This window comes from Leptidea sinapis, chromosome 10 (assembly GCF_905404315.1).
Source record: "Leptidea sinapis chromosome 10, ilLepSina1.1, whole genome shotgun sequence".
Taxonomy (NCBI): Eukaryota; Metazoa; Arthropoda; class Insecta; order Lepidoptera; family Pieridae; genus Leptidea; species Leptidea sinapis.
The window spans coordinates 7,746,962-7,773,326 of NC_066274.1; the positions used below are offsets into that span (position 1 = coordinate 7,746,962).

General features: G+C 35.5%; 1 protein-coding gene across 2 annotated transcripts in view; it reads right to left on the bottom strand.

The window, feature by feature from the left end:
* LOC126966572 (voltage-dependent calcium channel subunit alpha-2/delta-3) overlaps positions 1-26,365 on the bottom strand; it is a 126,826-nt gene that overhangs the window by 25,827 nt on the left and 74,634 nt on the right. For both annotated transcript variants that reach the window (XM_050810699.1, XM_050810700.1), the window contains exons 5-12: positions 22,483-22,614; positions 21,406-21,683; positions 6,603-6,716; positions 5,008-5,203; positions 3,706-3,842; positions 2,303-2,383; positions 1,585-1,665; positions 274-348 (exon numbers count right to left, since the gene is read on the bottom strand). In XM_050810699.1, coding sequence (XP_050666656.1) covers positions 274-348; positions 1,585-1,665; positions 2,303-2,383; positions 3,706-3,842; positions 5,008-5,203; positions 6,603-6,716; positions 21,406-21,683; positions 22,483-22,614 — 1,094 coding nt within the window. The remainder of the gene's footprint in view (positions 1-273; positions 349-1,584; positions 1,666-2,302; positions 2,384-3,705; positions 3,843-5,007; positions 5,204-6,602; positions 6,717-21,405; positions 21,684-22,482; positions 22,615-26,365) is intronic.

Below are 26,365 nucleotides of genomic sequence, written 5' to 3' on the forward strand. Positions count from 1 at the left end.
TAATCAAAGAAAATACTAAACACAACACAATCAAGCACAGATAAATTAGCATTGAAATTTCGTATTTTGAAAAATCTTACGGGTCGAGTAAAATCTCACGACATCTCAGCAAGGGTGGGGCAGGAGTCGAAGGATGTTGAAGCTTTCTCATGGCTAAGTTTCATGACGAGATAACTTTTTGTTTTCGCATCATAAAACTCACAAATTGTAATTCCTGTTCATAAATTTATGCAACTCTATATTTTTGATTACGTATACAGAAATAATTCTCACCAAAGGCCTCAAATCCGGATGATATAAAACATGCCCGTTGTTATCCACCATGAAGGAGTAGCCATTTACTCCAAGCTGAAAAATAAGCCAAAAATTTTTTCTCAATTATTTTTTTATAGAGAATAAGTGACAAGACAATAATGACGTCCTGCATATTACAATACAGTGCCTGATTCTTAAAAAACCCTAAATCAGAGCGGTGCTGCAATTGCACTCGTCACATTCAAACAATATTCAAATTCAAATATTTTATTCAAAATTGAAATTTTAAATCACTTATTAAACAAATGATTTAAGTTTTCTTTAGTGTTAATTCCGCCAATATTTGTTTTTAAAACAATTCGACACGTGTTTCGCCTCTACGTGTTGTCCTGAGGATGCTTCGTGTAGAGGCGAAACTCGTGTCGAAATGTTTTTAAAAACAAATATTGGCGGAATTAACACTAAAGAAAACTTAAATCATTTGTATAATTATGGGTTTCCGCAAAGTAACGCCTAATTCAATAAATTTTCACTTATTAAACTCAAAAATTACCATACATTTGCAAAAGTACGCCTCAGCTTGAGAAGAAGTCGCAAGTCCCAAGAAGGTCGCAAGAAACTCAGCGGGCTTCTCTTTTTTTATTAAATGATGGTTACAATTTAAAATCGTACAATTAAATTTATAATTTAATAGCCTGAGGGCGTTCACTAATTAATATTATAACTTTTACTATGAATCTAATATCCACTGCAGGATACGATGGTGTACGTAATGGCAAAGTGTAAAAAGGCTATAACACAAACCTTCGAATACTTTGATAGATACAGATCGTAAAACAGTTCCACTATTTAGCAAATTTTAAATTTTTCACTATTACTTTTTATTTTTACTAACATTACCTTAAAATTTAACTTGACTCGTAGCTAGTGAAATTACTGGGCAAATGAGTCGTTAAGTCAACATCATCAAACATATTGTTACAGTTTACTGAATGTAACTTGAATTACCAGTGGGAGGCTCCTTTGCAGCGGATGCCGACTAGACTATGGGTAACACAACGGCGCCTATTTCTGCCGTGAAGCAGTAATGTGTAAACATTACTGTGTGAAGGGTGCCCTGGCTAGTGAAATTACTGGGCAAATGAGACTTAACATCTTCTGTCTCAAGGTGACGAGCGCAGTTGTAGCGCCGCTCAAAAATTTTTGGGTTTTTCAATAATCCTGAGCGGTACTGAATTGTAATGGACAGGGTGTATCAATTGCCATCAGCTAAACGTCCTGCTCGTCTCGTACCTAATATTCATAAAAAAGACTCATAGTTTTAATTACCTTATATGGTGGTACGAGCTTCTTTATTTGATTGACAGGAACATCAGTGCCAACTACTCCCAATAGGTTAGCTTCCCTTTGCTGAAAAGAATTATAAACTGTTATTCGAGCTAAAAGTTGAATGCGGAGGAATTCGGCAAGAGGTGTAACTAAAGACTTAATAAGTTGACGGTTTAATAAAATGGTGTGGGAAATATGCAATTATGTATATACTCGTATATATATTATTATATCTAGAATATTTATAAAAAGTAACTTTATTTATTAAAAATAAATAAAGTTACTAAATAGAGCAACGGGCCACCGGCTGATCAGAGAGGAGTAGCCATACGCAGGAGTTCCCCTCTGTCAAAGTACAAGTCTACGCGGCCATGTGCATTTAATAAAACTAGTTGAACCCGCACAGATCCCTAGGTTAAATCTAGTTGCGCGAATGAATCAACGTCCCACAAAAATGCCAAATTGCTCCATTCCTCTATGGTCGAAACCAGTAAGCTTGCATTCACAAATGTATTTTGGAAACCTCTACAGTGCCTAATTTACAGGTGGACTAATTTATGGATAGGTATAGGTATCAAGCATATGATGTCAGCAAGTCGTACTGACTGAAAAATTTCTACAATGAGATACTCGATTGTGACAACAATTTGCGGCCTGAAGATAAGAAAGTAAGGGTAGTAGTACCTCAAATAAAATGTTAGTGTAATATAAGATTTACCGTATGATTTCTTCTGTCGAAGATTGGTACTGTTACTGACGTCATCAATTGTCCCAGTCCATCGTCATCTAAGTTGCTGCTCTGTGTGGTAAACAAAGATTTATATATTCAAATTCAAACATTTTTATTCAAAATAGGATAAAATATCACTTATTGACAGTCAAAAACTACCACCCATTCGAAAGAGGCAGACTTCCTCAGACTTGAGAAGAACGGGCGCATGAAACTCAGCTGTTTTTACAAAAATATGGTTAGATACAATGTAAAATTGTTAATTTATTATTTAATATCCTGAGGGCGGTCGGTCCATTCCCAATCTGTGGTATCATTAAGAATGTCATTTATGTTATTGTAGTTAAGTATAGTAAACCTTTACCTCACAATCTTTTTTTAACAATTCTTTTGAATTTCGTAAAACATTTGTTTTAAATGTTGTTGTGCTGTTGTTGTGAAAGCATATATATACATAGCCCCATAAAAGACTTAATAATTCGACTTAGTCGAGTAGTAGGCATTACAAGTTTATGTCTGTTCCTAGTGTTAAAATAACGTTATCGAGAATATATTGAGAGGCAATAGTGGAGATGTTTGTTTCTTTAAATTTTGTTCTCAATGATTCTTTAGGACCTAGGTTATAAATAGCGCGATTAATTTACTTAGATGATTAGTAAATACTTAGTCGGGCCATAAATATTGCTACAATAAATTATAAGAATATGCATTGTTTTCTCACTATCCCGCCAATCTGTGTTTAATATTCTTGAGATATTAAAAAGAAAGGAGCGACAAAGTAACCGAATTGTTGTACATTAGTAGCATTACACAAAATAGGATCTTTGGAGCCAAATCTAATAATTGAAACTTTTCCTTCGCTTGGTATAATAATTCGAATGTTTGGATACCGGGCTGTTGATAGGTCAATTAATTTTTTTTTTGAAAAAGCAAACATTAGTACATGTGTGTCATATCATATAATATACGATTCCAGATAAGATGGTTCTAGCCTCATAACAACTCAATCTTTCATTCAACATTTAAAATGTTGTTTTCTAATGCAGATCATTTAGATTTTAATGCTATGGTGATACTCAATATGATAATAATATTAATGTATAAACAAATAAACAATAATAAATATTTTATACAAAAAAAAACCCAAAGGAACAAAATAGTTTGAAAGGTAATAAAGATTTAATATGCTCATGAGATTATAATATATAACTTAACGTTACGCTAGACTCTAGAGGGATATTGATTGATTTAATTCAGGTTTTAGGAAAAATAGTTGCACGCGCGTTGGAAAAATTTCACTTTCAAAATGTTTCCCAAATGCGCAATTATAAGCATATATTTCTAATAGAGACTCCAAGGTTGCGAGTTTATTCTAAATATTTTGCACTCACTCTTCCGCCAATGTAGACAGGACTCCAGTGTACCGGGTGCATGGTCTGATACATCACCAGAGGTCGCGCCAACACCTCTATGAAGTGGAGCACCTTGGAACGTATCTCACTATACTCGTTGATCGTCACGTGGAAACCTAAAAAGATATTACGATTATGGATAATAAATATTCATGATTCATCTGGTATAATCCCATAAGCTAGTAAATAACCACAAGTATAATCCCAGGGTTAATAAGATAGGAGGGGCCGTATCTTATACCTACTTAAAAATCACCAATCAAAATTATCGTTTGCAATTATTGACAACTGCTTATTATGCTGATTATGATGTTAATATGACTAGATTCCGTCCGTCCGTCAATTCTAACGCGCGGGGAATAATGTGTTTTTGGTGAGATGAATCGTCATCAGCCTCAAGATGTCCAAAGGCCTCCCCCAAAGATCTCCACGACGATCGGTCCTGCGCCACCCTCATCCAACGTATTCCGGCGATCTTGACTAGATCGTCGGTCCATCTTTTGGGGGGCCTACCAAGACGACGTCTCTTCCGGTACGTGGTCACCATTCGAGGACTTTTCTGCCCCACCGGCCATCTGTCCGTCGAACTATGTGCCCTGCCTACTGCCACTTCAGTTTCGCTATCATTTTATTCAATATCTAAGGCATAAGAGACATAATAAGGAAGAAGTAGGTGAGAGGGTTAAATAAACGTAATTCTATCAAAAGTAATAAATAATGTTCTTGGTTTAATTTTGGATTTATTTTTCCAAACGGTAGCCATTAAAAGAAGGCGTTGAGGCTTCTTGATAGGTTAATGGTAAAAAAAAAGAAAAAATACATTTTTCGTAGAGAAAAGCTATTATTGCTTATACTTTTTGTTTCAGCTTTGCCTTTTCATGGGTTTTTGACAGATCGAGGAGACGATTTACCAAATGCTAAGTGACATGTTCTGAAAGTCGAGAACAAACGTGCGTACGGTTCACCTGATCACATGAGCATTACCAGCCTTTAAGAAAGTTGTACGCGCTTTTATTAAGATATCCAAATCGTATTGTCCTGGAAACGCCGCAAAAGGTGATCACCTTCAGTGTACTGCAGTGCAATTTGACCCGGATCATACCATATTCCGCCTATCCTCCCAAAACTTAAGATACCTTTCATGTCTCATACGCCTTAAATAACACTGGCACCCAAACTTTTAAAATGGAACACTAGAGTCCTGCTATCACGGAAATATGTGTTTTGGTGCAGAATTGCTCCGGACTAACAATGTAAGCCATTCTACAGTTACTAAAGTACCTTTATTAGTGCAGGCCATGTCTTTCATATTGCTCCCCGTGGTCGCATCTCCGCCGACTCGGTACGTGAAGATGCGGACGGGCATGTGTGGCCAGTTCCAGGTGCGAAACACCCCCTTCACCCCCGCGGTTCCGCCACCCGCACCAACCACTGCAATCGCTTGGTTGCACTGGCAACCCTGGCCGGTTCGGTTGTACTGTAAATTGTTAGCCTATTAGTGAATAATTAATGTTCTTTTAATTTACGAGCAAGCCACAGACAAGAGCTACGTACATAAATCGTGGTATCAATGACTTATTCATGTAACTCCCTTAATATTGTACTGTTCTCTTGACCTGCTCCTACTCCTTAAACGCCATGACATTTAGCTTAGTTAGGGTTGACGATAATACTTCGTTTTTATTTTTTAATAAATATTTATCAAACATAACGTGGATGTTAACATTATGATTATAACAATCTTAAAACTATATTTACAATACTATGATTGCATAAAATTAAGTTAAATTAATATTGATTATTATAGTTTCTAGAAAATTCACATATTATGTGCCTACTAACACTGGTTTCAATTTACTATCTGTGGCCGGACATACTAAAAAAGTGTTTGTTTATAATTAAATAGTAAGATGTGATTTCCTTTCACTGTATTTATTTAGAAAAGGGGTTCACACTTTTATAATAAATAAAAAAATAGGAATCTGGTTTTGCCATATAAGCCATCATGTGTTTAATGCAGTGAACGCATATAAAATATAAATAAAGTCACAATACAGTAAATTATCAATGCAGTAATGAAGAGTGTAACTGGTATTGAAGCTAGGTTGTCATAGGATGTGCATTGTCAGCTGCGCGGTTATGGGAATAATTCTGTTACAAGCTCAGCGATTCGACCATCGTACGATCATGCGCGCTCGCCCAACGTGATTAGCCGGAGACCCGGCTATTTACGTGTCTCGGCATGACATGATCGAATGACATCCGAGCCGGTATAGTTTTTAAGCACTGCCCACTACGGTATAGTTTTAAATGCGCTAGTTGAAAGCGTCAGAAAAGCTTCCATGCATTATATGCGTACACCAATGACGAATAAAATAAGAAGGACTCCGTGGCACCTTACATAACAGTGAGGCACCAAAACAAGTCGTTAAACGTGTAAATATATAGCCCCACGCATACACTTACACTAATACATGCCGATCGGCCGCCATTATGAGATTTTCCATCGTCTGTGACAGATCAGTTTGCGTCGCAATAAAACATTTTAAAAATGCCGTCGTGCGTTGTGACAAAGTCTTAAAACAGTACTCTTGGATATATGATTATTTAAGGGAGAAAAAATTGTGTATCTGGTATACCCCGTAACCGCACACACACTAGCATAAAGGTGCTTCACTTGTTAATATCGCGGCGCGGAGTCCTTCTTTTTTTACTAGTCCGTGGCGTACACTGGTTTTATGTAATAATTTCATGCATATCATATGGTAGATAGATAATTTTGAAGCTTCAAATCTGCTTAGAATCCCGCGTAATATACTACACTTGTAACTTAAGAATAACCTATGTAATATTAGATTATGACTAGTTGAACATACCCGATGTAGGATCTCGAAGGCTGTTGTTAGCGCCCCCGTCATGTTAGCGACACCTCCTCTAGGTTCCGCATTCCAGACTGCGCTTTTAAGTTCTCTAATGCTCTCTGGAAGAGCCTGAAAGTAACACAATCATAATAATGTTAATAATGCAGATAATAATTCAGTTATATTAGTTGCAGTTTTCCTCCGCGGTAGTAAAACCTCTACAAATATTTATAATACCCTCTTTTAGGTAAATAAAGCACCAGTGGGACTCGCCTTTGCACAGGATGCCAGCTGGATAACGGATACCACAACGGCGCCTATTTCTACCGTGAAGCAGTAATGTTTAAGCATTACTGTGTTTCGGTCTGAAGGGCGCCGTAGGTAGTGAAATTACTGGGCAAATGAGACTTAACACTTTATGTCTCAAGGCGACGACATGACGAGCGCAAGTGTAGTGCCGCTCAGAATTTTTGGGTTTTTCAAGAATCTTGAGCGGGATTGCACTGTTATGGGCAGGGCGTATCAATTACCACCAACTGAACGTCTTACTTGTCTCATCCCTTACTGTCACTAATAAACCTTTTTAAATGATATCAGCAGGTTATGAACTAAAATTATCACCAGCACAGTTTTCCTTTTTACATAACATCTTATTACAGAACACCATTAAAACTCAACCCATTTAAGATCTTATATAAAAACGGATTGCTACAAAATGTGTAAAAGCGTACAGTAACATCTATTGAAATGCAATGAAAGGTATAAAATTAAATACACATTTGAAAGAAACTTTTCGAGTCAACCAAGTTGATAGTCTGCGGCTTTCAAAGCTAAAAGGGTCAAGGATCTATGTCACAATTCTATTTAGATGAAGTTATTCTTCACGTTGCGCCGATGTTCAGATACTATTACTCGCTTTTCAGTGAATTTTAAATTTACGAGCGCCTGCCTGCGACTGTATATATGCGTAGTATTCCGCGTATAATTACAATTAACTCAATTTTTGAAGTGAAAACTTCTTTCACCGCGTTGGGCACTTTTTGGTAGGCATCACCGACATGCTAATGACGCGCAGAAAAAAATTACTAAAAAAATAAATATATCCATAAATCTTGCAGTTTTTTTCACAATGAGGATGTGCGTAGTAAAAAGTTTATTGCAAAAAGCACTGCTGTAGATTGTCAGACATCATCATAATGAGTATGGTATTTCTCATTTCGACGACCACCGTAGGTGGAGAAATTCTGCTGCCGGCATTAATAAAAAATGAAGCGACCGTTGGGGTAGCAAAGTGCCGGAAGACGTAGTGTTGGTAGGCCCCCCACAAGATGGACCGATGATCTGGTTAAGATCTCTGGTATACGTTGGACAAGGGTAGCGCAGGACCAAACGTCGTGGAGATTTTTGGGGGAGGCCTTTGTGATGATGATTTATAAGAAACAGTATTAGCTGAGACCTTTTTAGATTTAAGAACTGTAAAACAACATACTGTCACGCATACATGAATGCGATAAGGACACCTGTAGTTCCCAAATAAACATTTGAGTTACGTTCTCGACAATTTCCTCCTCCAAAAATTACGCACTCATAACGAAATTTTGTAATTTTGTGAGCTGAATGGGAAGGAAATATTCTGTGTCAGACAGTTTTAATTTTGATTAAGCTCAACATATTGAAACTCTCTATAGCAAAAGCGATTCACTCGATTGTATGAAACGTGCAGTCATTGATAGACTGACGGATGACGGCTATAATGTTATAAAAAACGGATATATCCGAAATCCACTACGTTTTAAGCAAGTGTTCGCTTTTAAATTATTCAAATGTAATTTCTTTAATACTCTAACACTTATAAAAACAATTTATCTAGATTCAAATATAAAAAACACAAACCAGAGAGAACCAGATAATGTAGATATCTTTATAGGGTAGGGTTTTTTTGATAGGGTTAAAAGCTATGGAGAAAAGAGTAGAGACCATTTGTATGGAAACAGAGCCACTAATGTTTCCAACATCTTGTGTCTCCACCCCCCTGATAAAAGATGCAGAGTCATCTCTTCACAATGCCAAATAATTAAGCTAATGATGACTTGATCGTCGATCATTTGACACCTCGTACACGTTGGTTGCAATATCGAGAGTTAATGCATCAAACACATTCAAACATGCATAATATCCAAAACTTGTTTTTACCAAAAACATTTTAATTAAAAGTTAAAATCGCAACTCGTCATAATACAACAATATCCGCAGTAAATGTTATATAACTCACAAGCAAATGAATGCAGATATTGCAGTGTTAGTCAGAAACCACCTCGCAGACCTTCGCTGAATACAGAATGAAGGAATTATAAAATAGAGCAAATATTATGTTCAGAATAATTGGACGTTATTCCAGATAAACGTTCCAAACCACAATCATGTCGAAATTGAGTTAAGAAAACAAAAATGGTCACGTGATTCATAGTAACGGACTGACAAAAAATGGTAGCCCTACTGGCACTCTTTAAATGACATCATGACTTAGTAGCCCAACCCTCAAGTATAGAATACACTAATATTTATTTAACTTTAAACACAAATTCCTTTAAATGTGACGTTTGTGGCTTGGAACGTTTTTCAGGAACTACGTCCAATTGGCGATGTATACTAAGGAGTTCTTATCCGCATATAAGAACTCATTGCTCTATGGTTGGCTGTCAAGCTAAAAAATAGAATATTATTTTATAATTTAAAATATTGACGCGGATGAGAGGACAAGACGTTCAGCCTTTAGTCTAATATTTAATATTTATAATTAATATGTTTAATAGAAAGTCAAAGTGAATATAGAAGTATTAGAAGAATCATTGTTTTATTAAAACGATCCCGCGTGTTAGGGAGGTCCCACCCGCTACAATACTAAAAGGTGACATTTTTGTTATAGCAACCGAATATTAGTTAGAATTAGATCACAGTTCATCGTGCTCATGGCATATTTCGACGACCCCGATTCTTGAATGGAATTGTAAAAAAATTGTGATAGAAATATTATTAGTGCGAATTCCTTGCGGTACGACTGGCGCCTAATATTCTGCTTACATTACATTGCGTACGTAACGTTTAAAACTCTCCGGATTTTGACTTTTTTGGGACTTGGGCTGCAATGGTGTGCAAAATGAAGGCAATGCGAATCAAATTAGAATCTTATTGTAAAAAATGATCGCAATGTATCTACATAAAGAATAGCAAGGAACTTAATCATCAACTGAACGTCCTGCTCGTCTCGTCCCTTATTTTCATAAAAAAAAACTTCTTGAAAACCACGACCGCACTGTAAAGAGCGTATCGACCGATGAGAATCTGAATACATAGTAGATTGGCTACCCATACTGATTATATGATTTTGAATTGATAATGATAGTCATGAAATGACACGTCACAAATTAGAATATCATCAACACTATCACTTGAAGCACCTGCTTCCGGGATGATATGACATGGGTACCTTCAAAATAAATAGTAGTTGAAAAAAACTAAAAAACACGCTTTTATAGAATACCGAACTAAAAAAGTAGAATATTTATTTTGAAATTTAAAATTAACATCAATTCCTGCATTATCAATGATAGATTATATAGTTAAAATCGCGCCCAAATGAGTCGGTTACAAACAAACCAACATACATACAGGTGAAGCTAATAAAAAGCGCGTACACCTTCCTTATATGCGGTTAGCGCTCCTGTGATTCCTCTGGTGTTGCAAGAGAATGTGGGCGGCAGTGATCACTAACACTAGGTGACCCGTACGCTCGTTAGTCCTCCTTTACCATAAAAGATCAGCTTAAAGAAATAGACTGCTTCTTATATAGTATAATCCAACGAAAATTTCACTTAAACACAAAACATTTAAATCCTCACCAAAATACATGTATATATTAACTAATTTGCATTCGTAGGAAATAAATTTGAATAGAGTTTGAAACTCATTCTGATGCCTCGTGTTTCGCCCCGCTACACCCCTTCATTGCAAATAAGCAATTTAATGTCATACAAATAACCCCGGGACAGGCTGTTAATTTGTGCAAACATGTGAATTTTATGTGAGCCACAAATGTTTTAACGAATTTGCGTGTATTTCTGTACTTAATAACGTTTCGTCTTTGAAATTTTTTAAATGTTTTTGTCGATTTAGTGCTTTATAACAATATGGCGGCACAGAAATCATTAAGAGCAGACTAAACAGATATGAAATATTAATTCTCCAATATTTTCGTTGAAAGATTTCATGTACACATGTCTTACGTGACAAGCCAAAAACAGAAATTATTTGAAATGATTTAATGAAATCGATATTGTGCTTTTTTATTCAATACAAATTTTTCAATTTGTCCGTTCACAGATTCTATGAAAATATGTATAGTACAGAACCAGTGTGAAATATTTCTACGGTGAAATTTTAATAAGTAACATTATTTGTTGTTTGTTGAAGTGAACAAATAGGTAATAATAATATTGTATTGTCAATACTAAGACGTTCTAGCGCTGCCGGCTAAATTTATACTTACTAGTATAATATTATATTATGGTACTCTGTGGTTTATACTGGCTGGTTGGACGGCTCATCAAACTTAGCCCCCCCAAAAAAAAAATTTTTTTCTATTTTTGAATTTTCAATATCGCATATCGTTAGTTCGTAGTTTTTTCTTTTGTTGTTTATTTAAAAACAATTAATTAAAAATGGGGGGAAACGCCTACTATTTGGTTCTGGCACTCGCCGGCTGCTGCCGCGGCACGCTACGCTCGGCTCGTGCGTTGTTTTAACTGTTCTAACATAACCTAACCTAACCAATTTTAATGAATTGCAAATTTAAAAAAAAAAAAATCGTGAACAAACAAATGTTTATAGAGAACAATCAAGAACAAATGGCGAACTAACGATGTAATAAAATAAAAAAAAATCTGGGGGGCTAACTTTCTTGAGCTTGGTTGGACGACAGAATTCGTATTTAAGCAGGCCTGTCTCACCCTCCGTGTAGGTATGGAAATCGTAAGAACATGCGGCGGCCTCTACAGAGAAGGCCAGTCAGTACGGACCCACGAGCGACCATTGACTTTGTTGTCACCTACTCACAGATCCGACTGATGTTTTAAAAATGAAGAAAAATAAAAAAGCAAAGCATATTAAAGGCCATTGTGATTTTTTCAAAATTTAAATTTATTAAGCTTCCCAAAGACGCTGAAACAACCTAATTTAAAGTGATTAATAATATTATGAAATTACCATTCATGATAGGTACATATTTATTACTTAAACTAAGTAGGTTCAATGGTTGTGATTCATTTTTCGTACTTAGATCAAGAGCCGACCGCAAAAAAGTTATTTGTTATTGTTGATTTAATGCATTAGAGGACGTGTGCAAGTTTAGTCACGTCAGGTCGTGGTACTGTTCAAGGTCGTATGAACCTACGTACCTATTTAAATAGTTCCTACTTTTTGAAGGAAAAATGAACTTTGTTTAATATGTCGTAGTCTTCCAACACATACATTACTATCTTCAACGAATGTAGGTTTGACAACAAAAAATATTCATTTAAAATTATGATTTTCTCATGGTTGCCATAGTCAGATCTGAATAAAATTGCATTGGGACCACACTGAAGGCACCAGCTTTCAAATAAAAAAAGAAATATCAAAATTAGTTCACCCAGTAGAAAGTTCTGAGGTAACAAACATAAAACAAATTGACAACATTGAGAACCTCCTCCTTTTTTTGATGTCGGTTAGTAACGATTACATACCTATTTATTTTATAGAGAAACTAAACTATTTTCATAAGATTACCTTATCTAGAAACCTCGGAAGTAGAAGTTAGGTTAAAAACCTGCAGTTTTAGGTAAAGAAGACAACCCTAACGTTGTGAGAAGAGGTAAGTCACGCGATAGAAAGAGAACCAAATTCTAGGTGAATAAAAATGTAGGTTAATAGCGCTGTGTGATCCGAATTACACCTTATTGTCTGGCCGTAAGAGTTCCTATTTCTTTAATTGATTTTGCTGAGTGAGTTTTTTGTACTTGTACTAGTAACATATTCTTTGCCCCAAGTTTAAAATTACTTCTCCCTGTCATGTTACTCTGTAGTATCAAAGGTACGATAAATACAAAAACGTTTAAATTTGGAATTGCTTTTCTTCGCGTTTATTAATAACACAGTAAATGTTAATATTAACTCAAATGACTGTATATTTACAAGATTTGCGCTTAACTTAGCTTGGGAACTTACTCCATTAGTACATATAAGATACAAGCCAGTCAAATCAAAGTTTCGAGCGGTTCGTAAGTTTAAGATAAGGCTGCGGTTTCGCTCACGCCCACCTGTCATAAGTCTCAAGAAGCTACTCAGGTCTTTACGCCGATCATTTTATCGCGCAACTTTATTATTAACTCCTAAAGTATTTAGAAGTCATGCGATTTTATACACTAGTAGTGCCCCGAGGATTTGCCCGCGTATAATTTTGTCATATATTACCTATTTTGGCTTGACAAAATCTTAACATACAGGCTGTCCCAAAGTTATGGGACATGAAGGGAAAGTACCTTAAATATCGAAGATAGGCTATTTTACTGAAAGAAGACTTTATGTTATTTTTAAAAGTTAATACTTCTGCATTCAAAGATTTTCTAAAAAATACTTGCCTCGTCTGGGAATCGAACCGACTGAAATGTAAAAAAAAAACACCCCTACTTTTATGATGCCAATCAAAAGAATGGCCAAAAACTAATAACTCTTCTTAAGTAACAGTATTTTAAAAGAAAGGAACAACGTAAAATGAATGTTTTCCTACTTAGATTGGTACGAATGGACCGATTAGATGGCCGGCCAGACCCCGGACCTTACACCATAAGATTTCTTCTTTTGGGGATACGTGAAAGATATGCTATACAAAAAGCGATACGAGAACTTGGGTGAGTTACAAACAGAATTGTGCCATATCATATCGAGTATTCACCATAAAATGATAAGAAAATCAACAGGCAGCGGACTCATTAAAAGATTGGCGATTTGCGTAAGACAAGAGGGATCACATTTTGAGCATTTAATTAATTAATTTACAAAAAAAATACTCACTTAATTGACTACTTTCTTTTAAAATACTATGTTACTTAAGAAGAGTTATTAGTTCTTGGCCATTCTTTCGATTGGCATCATAAGAGTAGGGGTGTTTTATTTACATTTAAGACGGTTCGATTCCCAGACGAGGCAAGTAATTTTTTGAAAATCTTTGAATGCAGAATTACTAACTTTTAAAAATAACATAGTCTTCTTTCACTAAAATAATCTTCGATAATTAAGGTACTTTGCCTTCATGTCCCATAACCTTGGGACACCTGTATATATAAATTACGTGACTCGTTGTTTGTCCGCGATGGACTCCTAAACAAATGAACGGATTTTAATGGGGATTATTCCATGGAGTGCAGTTTAGTCCAACTTGAGAGATAGTATAGTTTTTATTTCGATCTGGTACCCAAAATTATTTCTATTTTCAATATTTGTTTTGTATGGACATATTTTCTATGAGAGAATTTAGTGACGCACGGTTTGACAGCTCCACTGTGAAACAATTTCAATATAAGAACAGGGAGCATTTTTTACAAAACAATTCTTGATGTTTTGAAATATTATTGGCAAATGCCTATGAAACAGTATTTTTTATCATCTACAGAACAACGTCTGTCGGGTCAGCTAGCATATATATAAATTACGTGACACGTTGTTTGTCCGCGATGGACTCCTTAACTAATGAACGGATTTTAATGGGGATTACTTTATGGAGTGCAGTTTAGTCCAATTTGAGAGATAGGATAGTTTTTGTTTAGATTTGAGACCCATAATTATTTCTATTTTCAATATTTGTTTTGTATGGACATATTTTCTATGAGAGAATTTAGTGACGCGCGGTTTGACAGCTCCACTGTGAAACAATTTCAATATAACAACAGGGAGCATTTTTTACAATATAATGCTTGATGTTATGAAATATTATTGGCAAATGCCTATAAAATAGTATTTTTTTATTATCTACAGAACGTCTGTCAGGCCAGCTAGTATAATAAATAGTAAAATAAAAATTTCATATCTCGAATATATCACAAATCTCAAAATGTTATATTTCAAGTTACTATTGTGACATTAGATGCAACAGCAAAGATACAATCTTTAGAACAATAATTATTGTGATATTACGTTTTAAATACCAACCCTAACTCAAACACGGACATGTACTTACCTAAACAAATACACTCCTTTTGTCTTACTGTTACGATTGTACACAGTACACTGAGATATTTTAGCGCAATCCGCACGGTGGCTGTTGTTGTTGGTTTTTTTAACTACCCGCTTGAAAATTTTAAAAAATCGGGAAGTTATTGGTTTTACCCCGTTTTACGAATATCGAGTTTTTATCAGATCTCGACGTTTTAAGATCCTAGGAGTTTCCTTGACTATTCCCGCGATGGTTTCCGTACGACTGTATGTGTGTATGAATGTATGTAAACCTCTTATAACTTTTGAACGGTTCGACCGATTCCATCGCAGTTGGCGCACATTACATTTTAAAATATTTAAAAAAAACTACGAATTTTTTTTTCATATGCGTTTTTTTTAAGTTACCTTTAAACTGCTTATATATATATTGAGAAATCTCAAAACACCAACGAAACAAAAATCTAAATGCATTTTATTTGGAATAGTTTTTAAACGGGCTTTACCGATCGACCGAAAATTGCGTGAAAATTGGTTTATTCATTCAAAAGAAATTGTTAACGTCTAGCATGGCGCTTAAAAATATGAAATAGGGTGTTATTTAACTTTTATCAGACTGTTAGTGTAGGGTGTTATTTAACTTTTATCAGACTGTTAGTGTAGGGTGTTATTTAACTTTTATCAGACTGTTAGTGTAGGGTTTTATTTAACTTTTATCAGACTGTTAGTGTAGGGTTTTATTTAACTTTTATCAGACTGTTAGTGTAGGGTGTTATTTAACTTTTATCAGACTGTTAGTGTAGGGTGTTATTTAACTTTTATCAGACTGTTAGTGTAGGGTGTTATTTAACTTTTATCAGACTGTTAGTGTAGGGTGTTATTTAACTTTTATCAGACTGTTAGTGTAGGGTTTTATTTAACTTTTATCAGACTGTCAGTGTAGGGTTTTATTTAACTTTTATCAGACTGTTAGTGTAGGGTGTTATTTAACTTTTATCAGACTGTTAGTGTAGGGTGTTATTTAACTTTTATCAGACTGTTAGTGTAGGGTGTTATTTAACTTTTATCAGACTGTTAGTGTAGGGTGTTATTTAACTTTTATCAGACTGTTAGTGTAGGGTTTTATTTAACTTTTATCAGACTGTTAGTGTAGGGTGTTATTTAACTTTTATCAGACTGTTAGTGTAGGGTGTTATTTAACTTTTATCAGACTGTTAGTGTAGGGTGTTATTTAACTTTTATCAGACTGTTAGTGTAGGGTTTTATTTAACTTTTATCAGACTGTTAGCTGTTCCAGAACAGCTATCTCTTTGAGCTCGAAGAGCTCAAAATCGTCATAAGTATAATTTGAAGCGTTTCGGTATGGAATTTGCGGAAGTTGCAGGGATGGCCTATAAAGTCAACCGTTTTCTATTTTTTTTTTATTTAAGAAGGGGCAATAGACATCCGTAACACCAGGGTTGAAGTGGTGCGTTACCGGCTTTTAAGTTGGGAGTATGTTCTAATCTTTAAGGTCACCAAGTTGTATCGGCTCGGGGTAACTGCAGTTATTGGTTACACAAAGTGGCTGTCCGAGGCAAGGAGTTTCCTGCAAAACGAGCGGTTGCAGAATGCCAACCATGAAGATGATGCGGATGAAATTTCGGACTTGATGTAATGTTCGGTGGTTCAATTCGGCTGTTGGTGTTCCTGTCGTTCTACTCTTACTGTATTATTAATAAACGCGAAGTAAAGTAACACCAAATTTAAAAGTTTTTGTCTTTATCTTACCTTTGTCACTTCATAATTACATGACAGGGAAAATAATTTTAATCTTGGAGTAACTTTACATCGCGTTTCTAAATAAGACCGTTATGGTGTTATTACAAAAAATAATTTAAACATGGCTTAGACACGTATTTTCTTAGACAGTGACCTAACAATAACGACGTTTAAAATGGACTTTATTTTTTTCTATTACAAAAGTTTTCAGCTTGTGTTTAAATAAAACGTCGTTAAGCACAAAATCAACTGAGGGGACAGGAACAATTAAAGGGACGGCACGCAATTTTTGACAGCTGTCATTTATCTGTCATCATATAATCTAGATCTTCCATATGAATATGTGCTATCCGTTAGATACAACTTAGACAAGCTTCGACTCGTGTTTGAATTTAGGCAATGTCTAAAGATTGTTGAACGCCAAACAACAGAAAGACTGATTTGTAATAGAACATTTCTTAAAACAAGTGTTAAACACACGTTCAACTTTTTTGTAATAACACACCTTTTTGAAGGGCGAAGTATAAAATCAGGCATATATTTGATGTCACACATGTTAAGAGACGTCACAGTTCTGTCGCTATACAGTACATTTACAGTGTGTCCTCCGACAGGTAAAAGCATCCCATAACTTTCCCTACATCAATCTCGTATTTATGTGAAGGATTCATTAATTTCGCTGAACTTTTCACTTATAAAGCGCCATTTACAATGCTCTCAATATTTCCATTAAGGTGCGTGAACAAACTCTACAATTGATGTAAACTTAAGTACGGTGTTGCTGAAACTTAAGTTTTGTATTCATAAGATGTTCTTCGGGTGAAGTCAAATTGCTTATTCCTGATAGGGAAATATTATTTAAATTTACTTTGTTATTTATTCTGCAGCGCTAGCAGATCTATTAACGTTAACGATGGACTATTATTTAGTTTGTTATATTAACAATTGTATTGTTCGTATTTTGTTATAGTCTGTTTAAGTTTCAAGTCCGCTTGTTTTTTCACGGACGAGTAAAAAAAGAAGGACTCCGCGCCGTGATGTTAGCAAGTGAAGCACCGTTATGCTAGGGTGTGTGCGGTTACGGGGGATACTAGTTACACAAATTTTTCTCCCTTAAATAATCATATATGGCCACAAATAAGTATTTGATGTCTTTATATATTATCTTTATAAGTATAAAGTATCGTTTTTACACTTTTTCAAAACGTACGACGGCATTTGTACATATTTTATTGCGACACAAACTGATCTGTCTCAGACGATGACAATTCTCATAATGGCCGCCTATCGGCCTGTACCTGTAGTAGTGTAAGTGTAGTATTTACACGTTAATCGGCTTGTTTTGGTGTTACACAGTTATGTAAGTTAGGTGACACAGAGTCCTTATTTGTTTATTGAAGTAAGAACCACCGACATCTTGTAATTAAACCTGATGCGTGAAAATCAAACAAAATCTGATTGCTGAATGAATTTATAATAATAATAAAGTAATAAGGTTTAATATCGTATTTGTGTAAACAGCTTTTACATAACCGCTTTACCGCCAATTTTTAAAATTATTAAAATGGATCTTGTGTATCATCCCTAAGAAAAAGTCATCGCGGACTTTTCTGTAGACCTTTATAAGATACACAATTCCATCATACATTAGTTTGTTATATCTCAAGGGGTTTTTGACACCTCCAAGAAATATTATTAATATGTATAAAAATGTATTAAATAATTTCGCATATTATATAAACCTCCCTCGAGGACCACGCTATCCATTGTTGAAAACAGCATGAAAATCGGTGCAGCAGTATTTGTGTTTATCACGAACAGACAGACAGACATACGCGCCGGCGGACTTAGTTTTACAATATGTAGTGATAATATTTTAAATGTGGATAACTTAGATTTGAATAATGTTCTTAATTAAATTTAGAATTGGTGTAATATTAGTTTTGATAAAAATGTATTCTGCGAAAGTATCGAAAATTGCAAAATTATTACTTCTTCTGTCATTGTCATACCAATTCTGTCATGTCAATCAATTTATGTTCAGCAACAATTTTCACACAAACGGGCTACATAAATGTATCTTTAACCAACATGGTTCTCTAGTGGGACGCTCCTTTACACAGGAAGCCGGTTAAATTATGGGTACCAAAACGGCGCCTATTTCTGCCGTGAAGCAGCAATGTGTAAAGATTTATTTGTTTCGGTATGAAGGGCGCCCTAGCTAGTGAAATTACTGGGCAAATGAGACTTAACATCTTATGTCTCGAGGTGACGATCACAATAATTGTAGTACCGCTCAGAATTTTTGGGTTTTTCAAGAATCTTGAGCGGCACTGCATTGTAATGGCTAGGGTGTATCAATTACCTTCAACTGAACGTCCTGATCGTATCGTCCCTTATTGTCATTAAAAAATTGTTTTCTTACTACAAGACCCACTGCAGATATATAAGAAAAGATCTGCAGAAAAGCAAGTCAAGATTAAACTGAGACGCAAATAAATTCTAAGCAATAGCTCTATATCCTTATTTATTGAAGTTCTCAACCTGAAATGAAGCCACATTTTTATTTACCTCAATTTAATTAAATCTACTCGAAAGTCTGTCAAAGTCGCTTTCATCCTAATGAATGGATCAGCGTGAGTGAAAGACATTTTTAAATTGTATTACATTTAGATTACCGGAGTCGCTGACATACATTATTCCTGTCCTAGATTTAATGGAGACCAAAAAAAAGGTTATTTGATTGAATCCATTAGGGCGTGTGTCCATTGAACACAGATGGGCATCGTCACAGAATAAATATTAGTTGTACAGTATCTTGATAACACTGATGGCGCGCACGCAATACATGCATTTGAATTGTAATTTGGAATTATGATTTGTTACCGGTGACCCTCCGATTACTGATAAAATAGTCATTTGGGCTGAATATCAATGTTGAGGGATTAAAGAGCTCGTTATGTTCGTTAATTTACTGTAACTGTTTATTTATTGTTTCGCTGTTAGTCTTTAATTTCTCTTTAATCTTAAAGTCCCGTATGACTTTAGAAGAGTTCAATTTGGTTACACCGCACTTTTGCGACTTCAAAATTTCAGTATAAAATGTTACCGTCTATTTTTTGATTACTAGTGACAGCCGGCTTGTCCCTCACGTGTCTCCTGCCCGTGTAAATATCGATGTAACTCTATGGGAAATGATTGAACCTAGATAGTTTTTGATCCCGATCACTTAGAAACGAAAAAGATTGTAGGCTTTTCTCATCACGACCTTTCCAACGATATATATGGGGCACACTAAAAGTTAATCTAAACGATTTGAATTTCGAATGTTAAATTTTTTGAAACGTTGCAACCTTCTTAGTAACAAAAAACAATTGGCAGGAAATCATTTGCCAATTGTTTACACATCAAAGTTCTACGTACGCACCGAAAATGGAATTAAGTCGAATATATTTTAGTGTGATGATTTTTTATTGATTTTAAAAGTTCTCTCTGTCTCCGCAAGACTTTAAAATGCTTCTAGGAGTGAAGCACCTTGCTTGAGCACCGTGAGGCGATGGTTTGTTGAATTTTACTGAGGTGGGGTTTCTTTACCTGACGAATGACGAATTTCGTGAAGGGCGGCCTTCAACTGCCGTCAACGAAAATAATGTGGCTACTGTTAAGCGGCTAATTGAAGAAAACCCGCGGATTACCAATGAGACGATTCGAGGTCTATTGGGGATTGGTATGAACCATAATTGTTCAGAAAATTTTACACGAAGAATTGAAAGGTCGGGAACTTTATTGTCGTTGGAGCGGAGCATAAGCGGGCTCCCGTGGAATGGTGCTCACAGATGCTAATGAAGTACGACCAAGGACAGTATAATGCTGTTTATGAGATATAGATAGAGACAGAGACGATACGTGGATTTTTTGTTTTGAACCCGAAAAAAAGCAGGAATCTTGTGAATGGGTAAACACCCTTTTTTTTAGCCCTTCACCCTTTTGCAAACGCAAATGAGAACAGGCTCAAAAAAAGTGAGGCAGGGGAGAAACGTTGGTAAAAAAATGATCGCATCCCATCTGCATAATTCCACTCGAAGATCAAAAGAGTGTTAAAGCCGAGTGGTATTCTACCATTTGTTTACCCAGGGCGGTCTCGCGTTCATGACAACGCTTCTTCACACACGGCCAACTACACTAAGTCATTTTTAGCTTCCGAAAAAGTACAACTCTTCACCCATCCTGCACATAGCCCCGACCTAGCACCAAAATCAAAATCAAATACCAAAATCCAAAATCAAAGATTTGATGAGAGGTTTCACTATTACCAATTCCGAAGAGGCAGTGATAGCGTTCAATCAGCATGTAGAACACATGCCTTCAGATCCGTAGTCCTCCTGTTTTAAAAAATGGTTCGATCGCATGAAAATATGTTTAAAATGTTAAGGAGAGTATTTTGAAAAGCAATAAACATAATATTTTGGTTACAACATGTTGTTTTTTTAATTTACGCAAATCTTTTCGTGTGACCTACGTATTATGGGGGTTGAACCCACTACATATTGTGGTTGCTGAGGACTAAAATTTCCAACGTGGTCTTTGTGTTTTATAAATAGCTAATATCTAAGTTGAAAAAATACCAAGTCTCCCAACTCAGTTCTTCTACCAAACTTAAAAGTTGTGAGATCTATGTATTCCAAGTCGGTCAATTTACTTCGTCCCTGCTTAAGGGTCCTCTGTATTAAGTTATTACATAATTAGCTAACCTAACAACATCTTATAGTGACCATATCAATATTAAAAGTTAATAATAATTAATATAATTTACCTGAGTTAAAATCTTCGTATAACACTGGTGTATCTCAGACACGTCGTCGCTGTACCTATACACGTTGACGAAGTCATTCGGCCCCAAAGTATCCAATAAAGCCGAGATGGTAGCTTTTGCGAGACGTCTATACGATGACCCCAGGTCGTCAGAGTCATCCAGGAGAATCACCAGGTCTTTAGGAGAGGTAGCAGCTTCGACGAACCAGTTAGAAGATCGGAAATCGTAGAAGTCCCGAGCGTGGTGCGAATAGCCGTCTTCTGGTGGCCACGACATTGCTGTTAACAAGAGTATGATACCTATAACCACATCTGAATATGTTTTGCGCTAACTTCAAGAAGTTATAATTTAACAGCTATTTATTTAATAGCTAGTGAAATTACTGGGCAAGTGAGACTTAATATCTTATGCCTCAAGGTGACAAGCGCAATTGCATCTAATGCCGCTCAGAATTTTTGGGTTTTTCAAGAATCCTGAGCCGCACTACATTATCATGGGCAGGGTGTATCAATTACCATCAGCTGAACGTCGTACTCGTCTCGTCCCATTTATTTAATTAAAAAAACAATTACAAGTCAGAAATTGAGTTTACACATATTGGCGTTGCTTGAAAAATCACAGACTAAGCGCTATTTATTCTATATTAGTGAGAATCGAGATCAACTCTCCAAATATGGTTGGAATAAATAGGTGAACAATATATTCCATAGAAACACAGTAATTAGCATATTAAAGAAGGGTTGGACTTAGTATCCCTTAGCATGAATTTGAATGTAAAAAATATTGTAGTTGATAGAGCTTTAGTCCACGATTACAATGATACCACTCTTATTACAAGGTAATGCACCGTTTGCAAGAAATCTCTTAAAGAAGCTATTAGACATGGTCAAAAGTGCTCGTTCTTTCACGCAAAAATCTTGAAAGTTTTATTTTTTTGTACTTCTTCCAAAGACGTACGTTTTCTATCTCAGGAATTAAAACATTATCGGAACAAAATCTTTCAAACCAGCTATTTCCGGGTTTTCATTATTTTTAGGACATTTATTAGGGTGCCTACTAAGATATTTTATTGCTTACCTGGATACCTTCGCATGAAACCTGTAGAGGAGGCGTAATACTGCCAGGACAGTGTCGGGTCGATCTCGTAGTTATTCACAAACAATGGGTCTAAGTGTTCCGACCATGCTATTTGGTTCTGCACTTCTTCATCTAAACAAACAAAGTAATGTCAAAAATCAGCTAATTAATTTTACTCTTTTAATGAAAGCCATAAAAGGCATATATTTTCTCAAATTTGATTCCTTTAGAATTCTTATTGATGTCACTTCAAACACTACAACCGCTTAGGAATCAAATGGCGCTCTGAGAGAGAAGAAGCGGAGCAAGAAGCTCCCCCAGCATTCGTTTTTGCGTTCTTTTACTCAATCAATATGGAATTATGTACTTGTATTAAAAGTTATAATGTGCTCTTCTGCATATGTATTGTTATAATTTATTGTTTTATCTGCTTAGATCAGTAGAAAACCTCCAGCACGAAACACCATCTAACTATATATACGAATATGGACTTCTAACGGCCGTTCCCACTATATTATCTACAAATAGAGATAAATTAAGAATAATAATAGAGGGAATTAAGGCCTGTAATATACTACAGCATTCCTTATATATAAAATTTTAAAAAGAAAGAAAAAGCGCTGACGCTTTATAAGGTCGGTGACGCTCTTGTGATTCCTCTAGTGTTATGGTCGCGGTGATCACATACTCGTTTCTCCTCTTCTTCCATAAAAATACACCAAGAAAACATACACTGCAACAGTTATCCATTAGCAAAACGGACAGGTATTCAATACAAAGCCGTGCCGTGCTGGAACAATATAGTATTTTAAGGCGACACTAAATGCGACCTCGAGCAATATGTTATATGACTTTATTTAACAGCGGCCGCCCGCCATCTATGTAACAGAGTAGTAAAAAAAGCAAACGCTTTGACCTAATATAGGTAGGTGAAAACGAAGAATATTACACGCACGTTAATAGGTTTAGGTAGACAGACACTCTGTATGTGCAAGCGTAAGTTTGGCTACGTCGCCGTTGCGCATCATCGTTGGCATAATATAATGAAGCGACTGATCATATTTTAAGCAAAATTCTTGTGTGGAAAACGTAACGACTTGTAACATTATAACAGGCGCAAAACGTTTTTATGTGTATAATGCTTGTTATTGATTTATTTAAATTATCTGAATAAATGTACCTACACAAAATGTGCAAGCTATAAGTATAACTTTTCTGAGTTTCGTGCTAGACAAAAACATGTTTAGCTGTAAAGAATATACGAGGTAGGTATGTATAAAAGGATTCAGTAGTGTTCATTCAATCTACGAGTAAAAGTTAGGAAGAGAACATGGTAATGTTTAACTCAATATCGGTACTAAATAAAAGAAAGTGGTTCATGAATTATGCATGGAGCCATTGAAGTTGTGTATCGCGTAGGGGTTGGCGCTCCCCGTGAGCCAATTAGGCAAATTTTTATTTAACTCGAGTGGCTATTAAAGCCGGTCTGACTGTTGAACTAGACTTGAATACGTCTGACTGCTGACATTGAAACGTGTAAACAGACGGAAAACGTACAGAAAAGATAATATTTAACTTGTATAAAATCTATCAAATCCTTTTTAGGGTTCCGTAGCTAAATGGCACGAAACGGATCTCTTGTAGATCCGTCATCTCTTGTCTGTCTGTCCGTGTTTGTCACAGCCACTTTTTTCTAAAACTATAAGAACTAAACTGTTGAAACTTAGGGAGTAGATGTATTCTGTGAACCTCATTAAAATTTTCACATAAAAATAGAAAAAAAATGAATAAATTTTGGTGGTCCCAATACTTTGAACTGAAATTAATTTTTTTTTCATGAAACCCATACGTGTATCAATGGATAGGTCTTCAAAAATGATATTGAGGTTTCTAATATCATTTTTTCTAGCCTGGAGGTCTACTCGCAAAATCGACAACGATACATTCGGAACGATACGATAATACTCCGAATATATCGCAACTATCCTACTCTAACAAATGTTCGAATTCCTTATCGTTTATCGTTACCATAGACTAATATTTTGATTTTTTTACGATGTTAGTGTGAATGAAATATTTTCAAACCTAAACATTATCTGTGCTATGTCACTGTTGAGTGTCAAAAGTCAAAACATAGTTTAGGCGCTAAGGACCATGCCAGACTCTGCACCACCAATTTGGTACAATTTACACATAATGTAAATGTTAAAATAATATGTAATGAATATAATATGACCATTTAAAATTGAATAAATAATACAAAACTTGCGGATAGTAAAATGTAAAAAAAAAGTAACTCAGCCCTTCTCGTCGACTTCCTATTTCTCAGGCGGCCATTTGCATTATTTCTACTCATAAACAATCAACAAAATGACTTAAATGACTTGGTAGTAAAAAAATCCTGTTGAATAGTAAATCACATATCATTATTTTAATAATATTTATTAAGTATGTATAATGTATGGCAAATATATCTACACAACTTGAAACGATAATAGCATCGACAGCCTAGAAGGTGTCGTTGAGATTATCGTAAAAGTGACGTTTGATTATTTGTGAAATTCGAATATTCGTCTCTGACATTTTCAACTAAGAGTAGGGTTAGGACCGATAATATCGAATAATGTTTCGTTCGTTCAAACATCGTTTCGACATTGATTACGATGTAACTAAGAGCAGGATTCGACATGACTAATGCCACGATTTATCGAATATCGATTTTAGGAGTAGGCCCCCTGAATAGTATGCGCGAGAGACATTTACGACGGTATTTTTTTATTTTTTATTAAAACTTACATAAATAAATATTAAATATCCATTGGCTACCTGTAATACTTATAAAGTAAAACTACAAAAAAGGCAAACGTGTAACGTCACATGGCAATCCCGTATGTTTAGCATCTGGCAACACACTCAAGTGAATCCCCTTTGTGTCGCATCGCAATCTTTTATTCCCTGTCTAAAACCCATGAGATTTAGAACGTTCAATATCCTATTCTACGTCTCTTTGTCTTTGTATCTCGTGTTGTATGTTATGAAGTAGCATTTGATTGAAAACGTTTCAATGCTCAATTTTATTTATATTGCATCTTCAATCTCGGTTTATAAAGAAATAGGCTCCGTCGCGTCGACTATTTGCAATCACGGTACGTTAAAGAGTTTTCAGTCTGATTCTCTCAAAGCTGTACTCCACAGAACTGTACGAAAGAAGAATTTTCTGTGATTAAACTTTGACACAATGTCAACGTTTATGTATTGAATGTTGTAAGAATGAAAACCGGCCAGTTGTCACTCGAATAATGCAACAATAATACTATATTACTTATAAAGGACCAGATTAGCACATTACGATACAAGTGCGCAAAGTAGGTCGTTCAGGATTACCTACGTGCGCACGAGTATCGTATACTATTTTTCCTATTAAGTTGCGCAAAGTTCGACCACTATAATTATTTTCAAACATTCCCACACGCTCGTGTCAACGTCTGGGAAAGTGGCACTTAGCGAACGCAAATGCATGCGCAAAATCGAACTTCGCGCACGATAATAGGAAATAGTAGATTTTACGAGTGCAGAAAACGAACAATTTTCATCCGAGACTTTTAGCAGGCCGAGCCGAAGACGAGGGCTGATAGCAATGTCGAGGATAAAATGGTTTTGTGGACGAGTTAGTTTAGAATAACATGGACATTTTTAACAATTTTAGCAAATTTGAAGAAGTTAATAAACGCACGAAAATACAAGACCTGTTTCCCACCGCTATTTTTTTTTATTCTTACGACATTGATACTCTTGGCTTGGGCTCCAGACCTATACAGCCTACTATTAAATTAATGTTGTAATATATATATTTTTTAAGCAATTAAATAACCTACCGTATTTT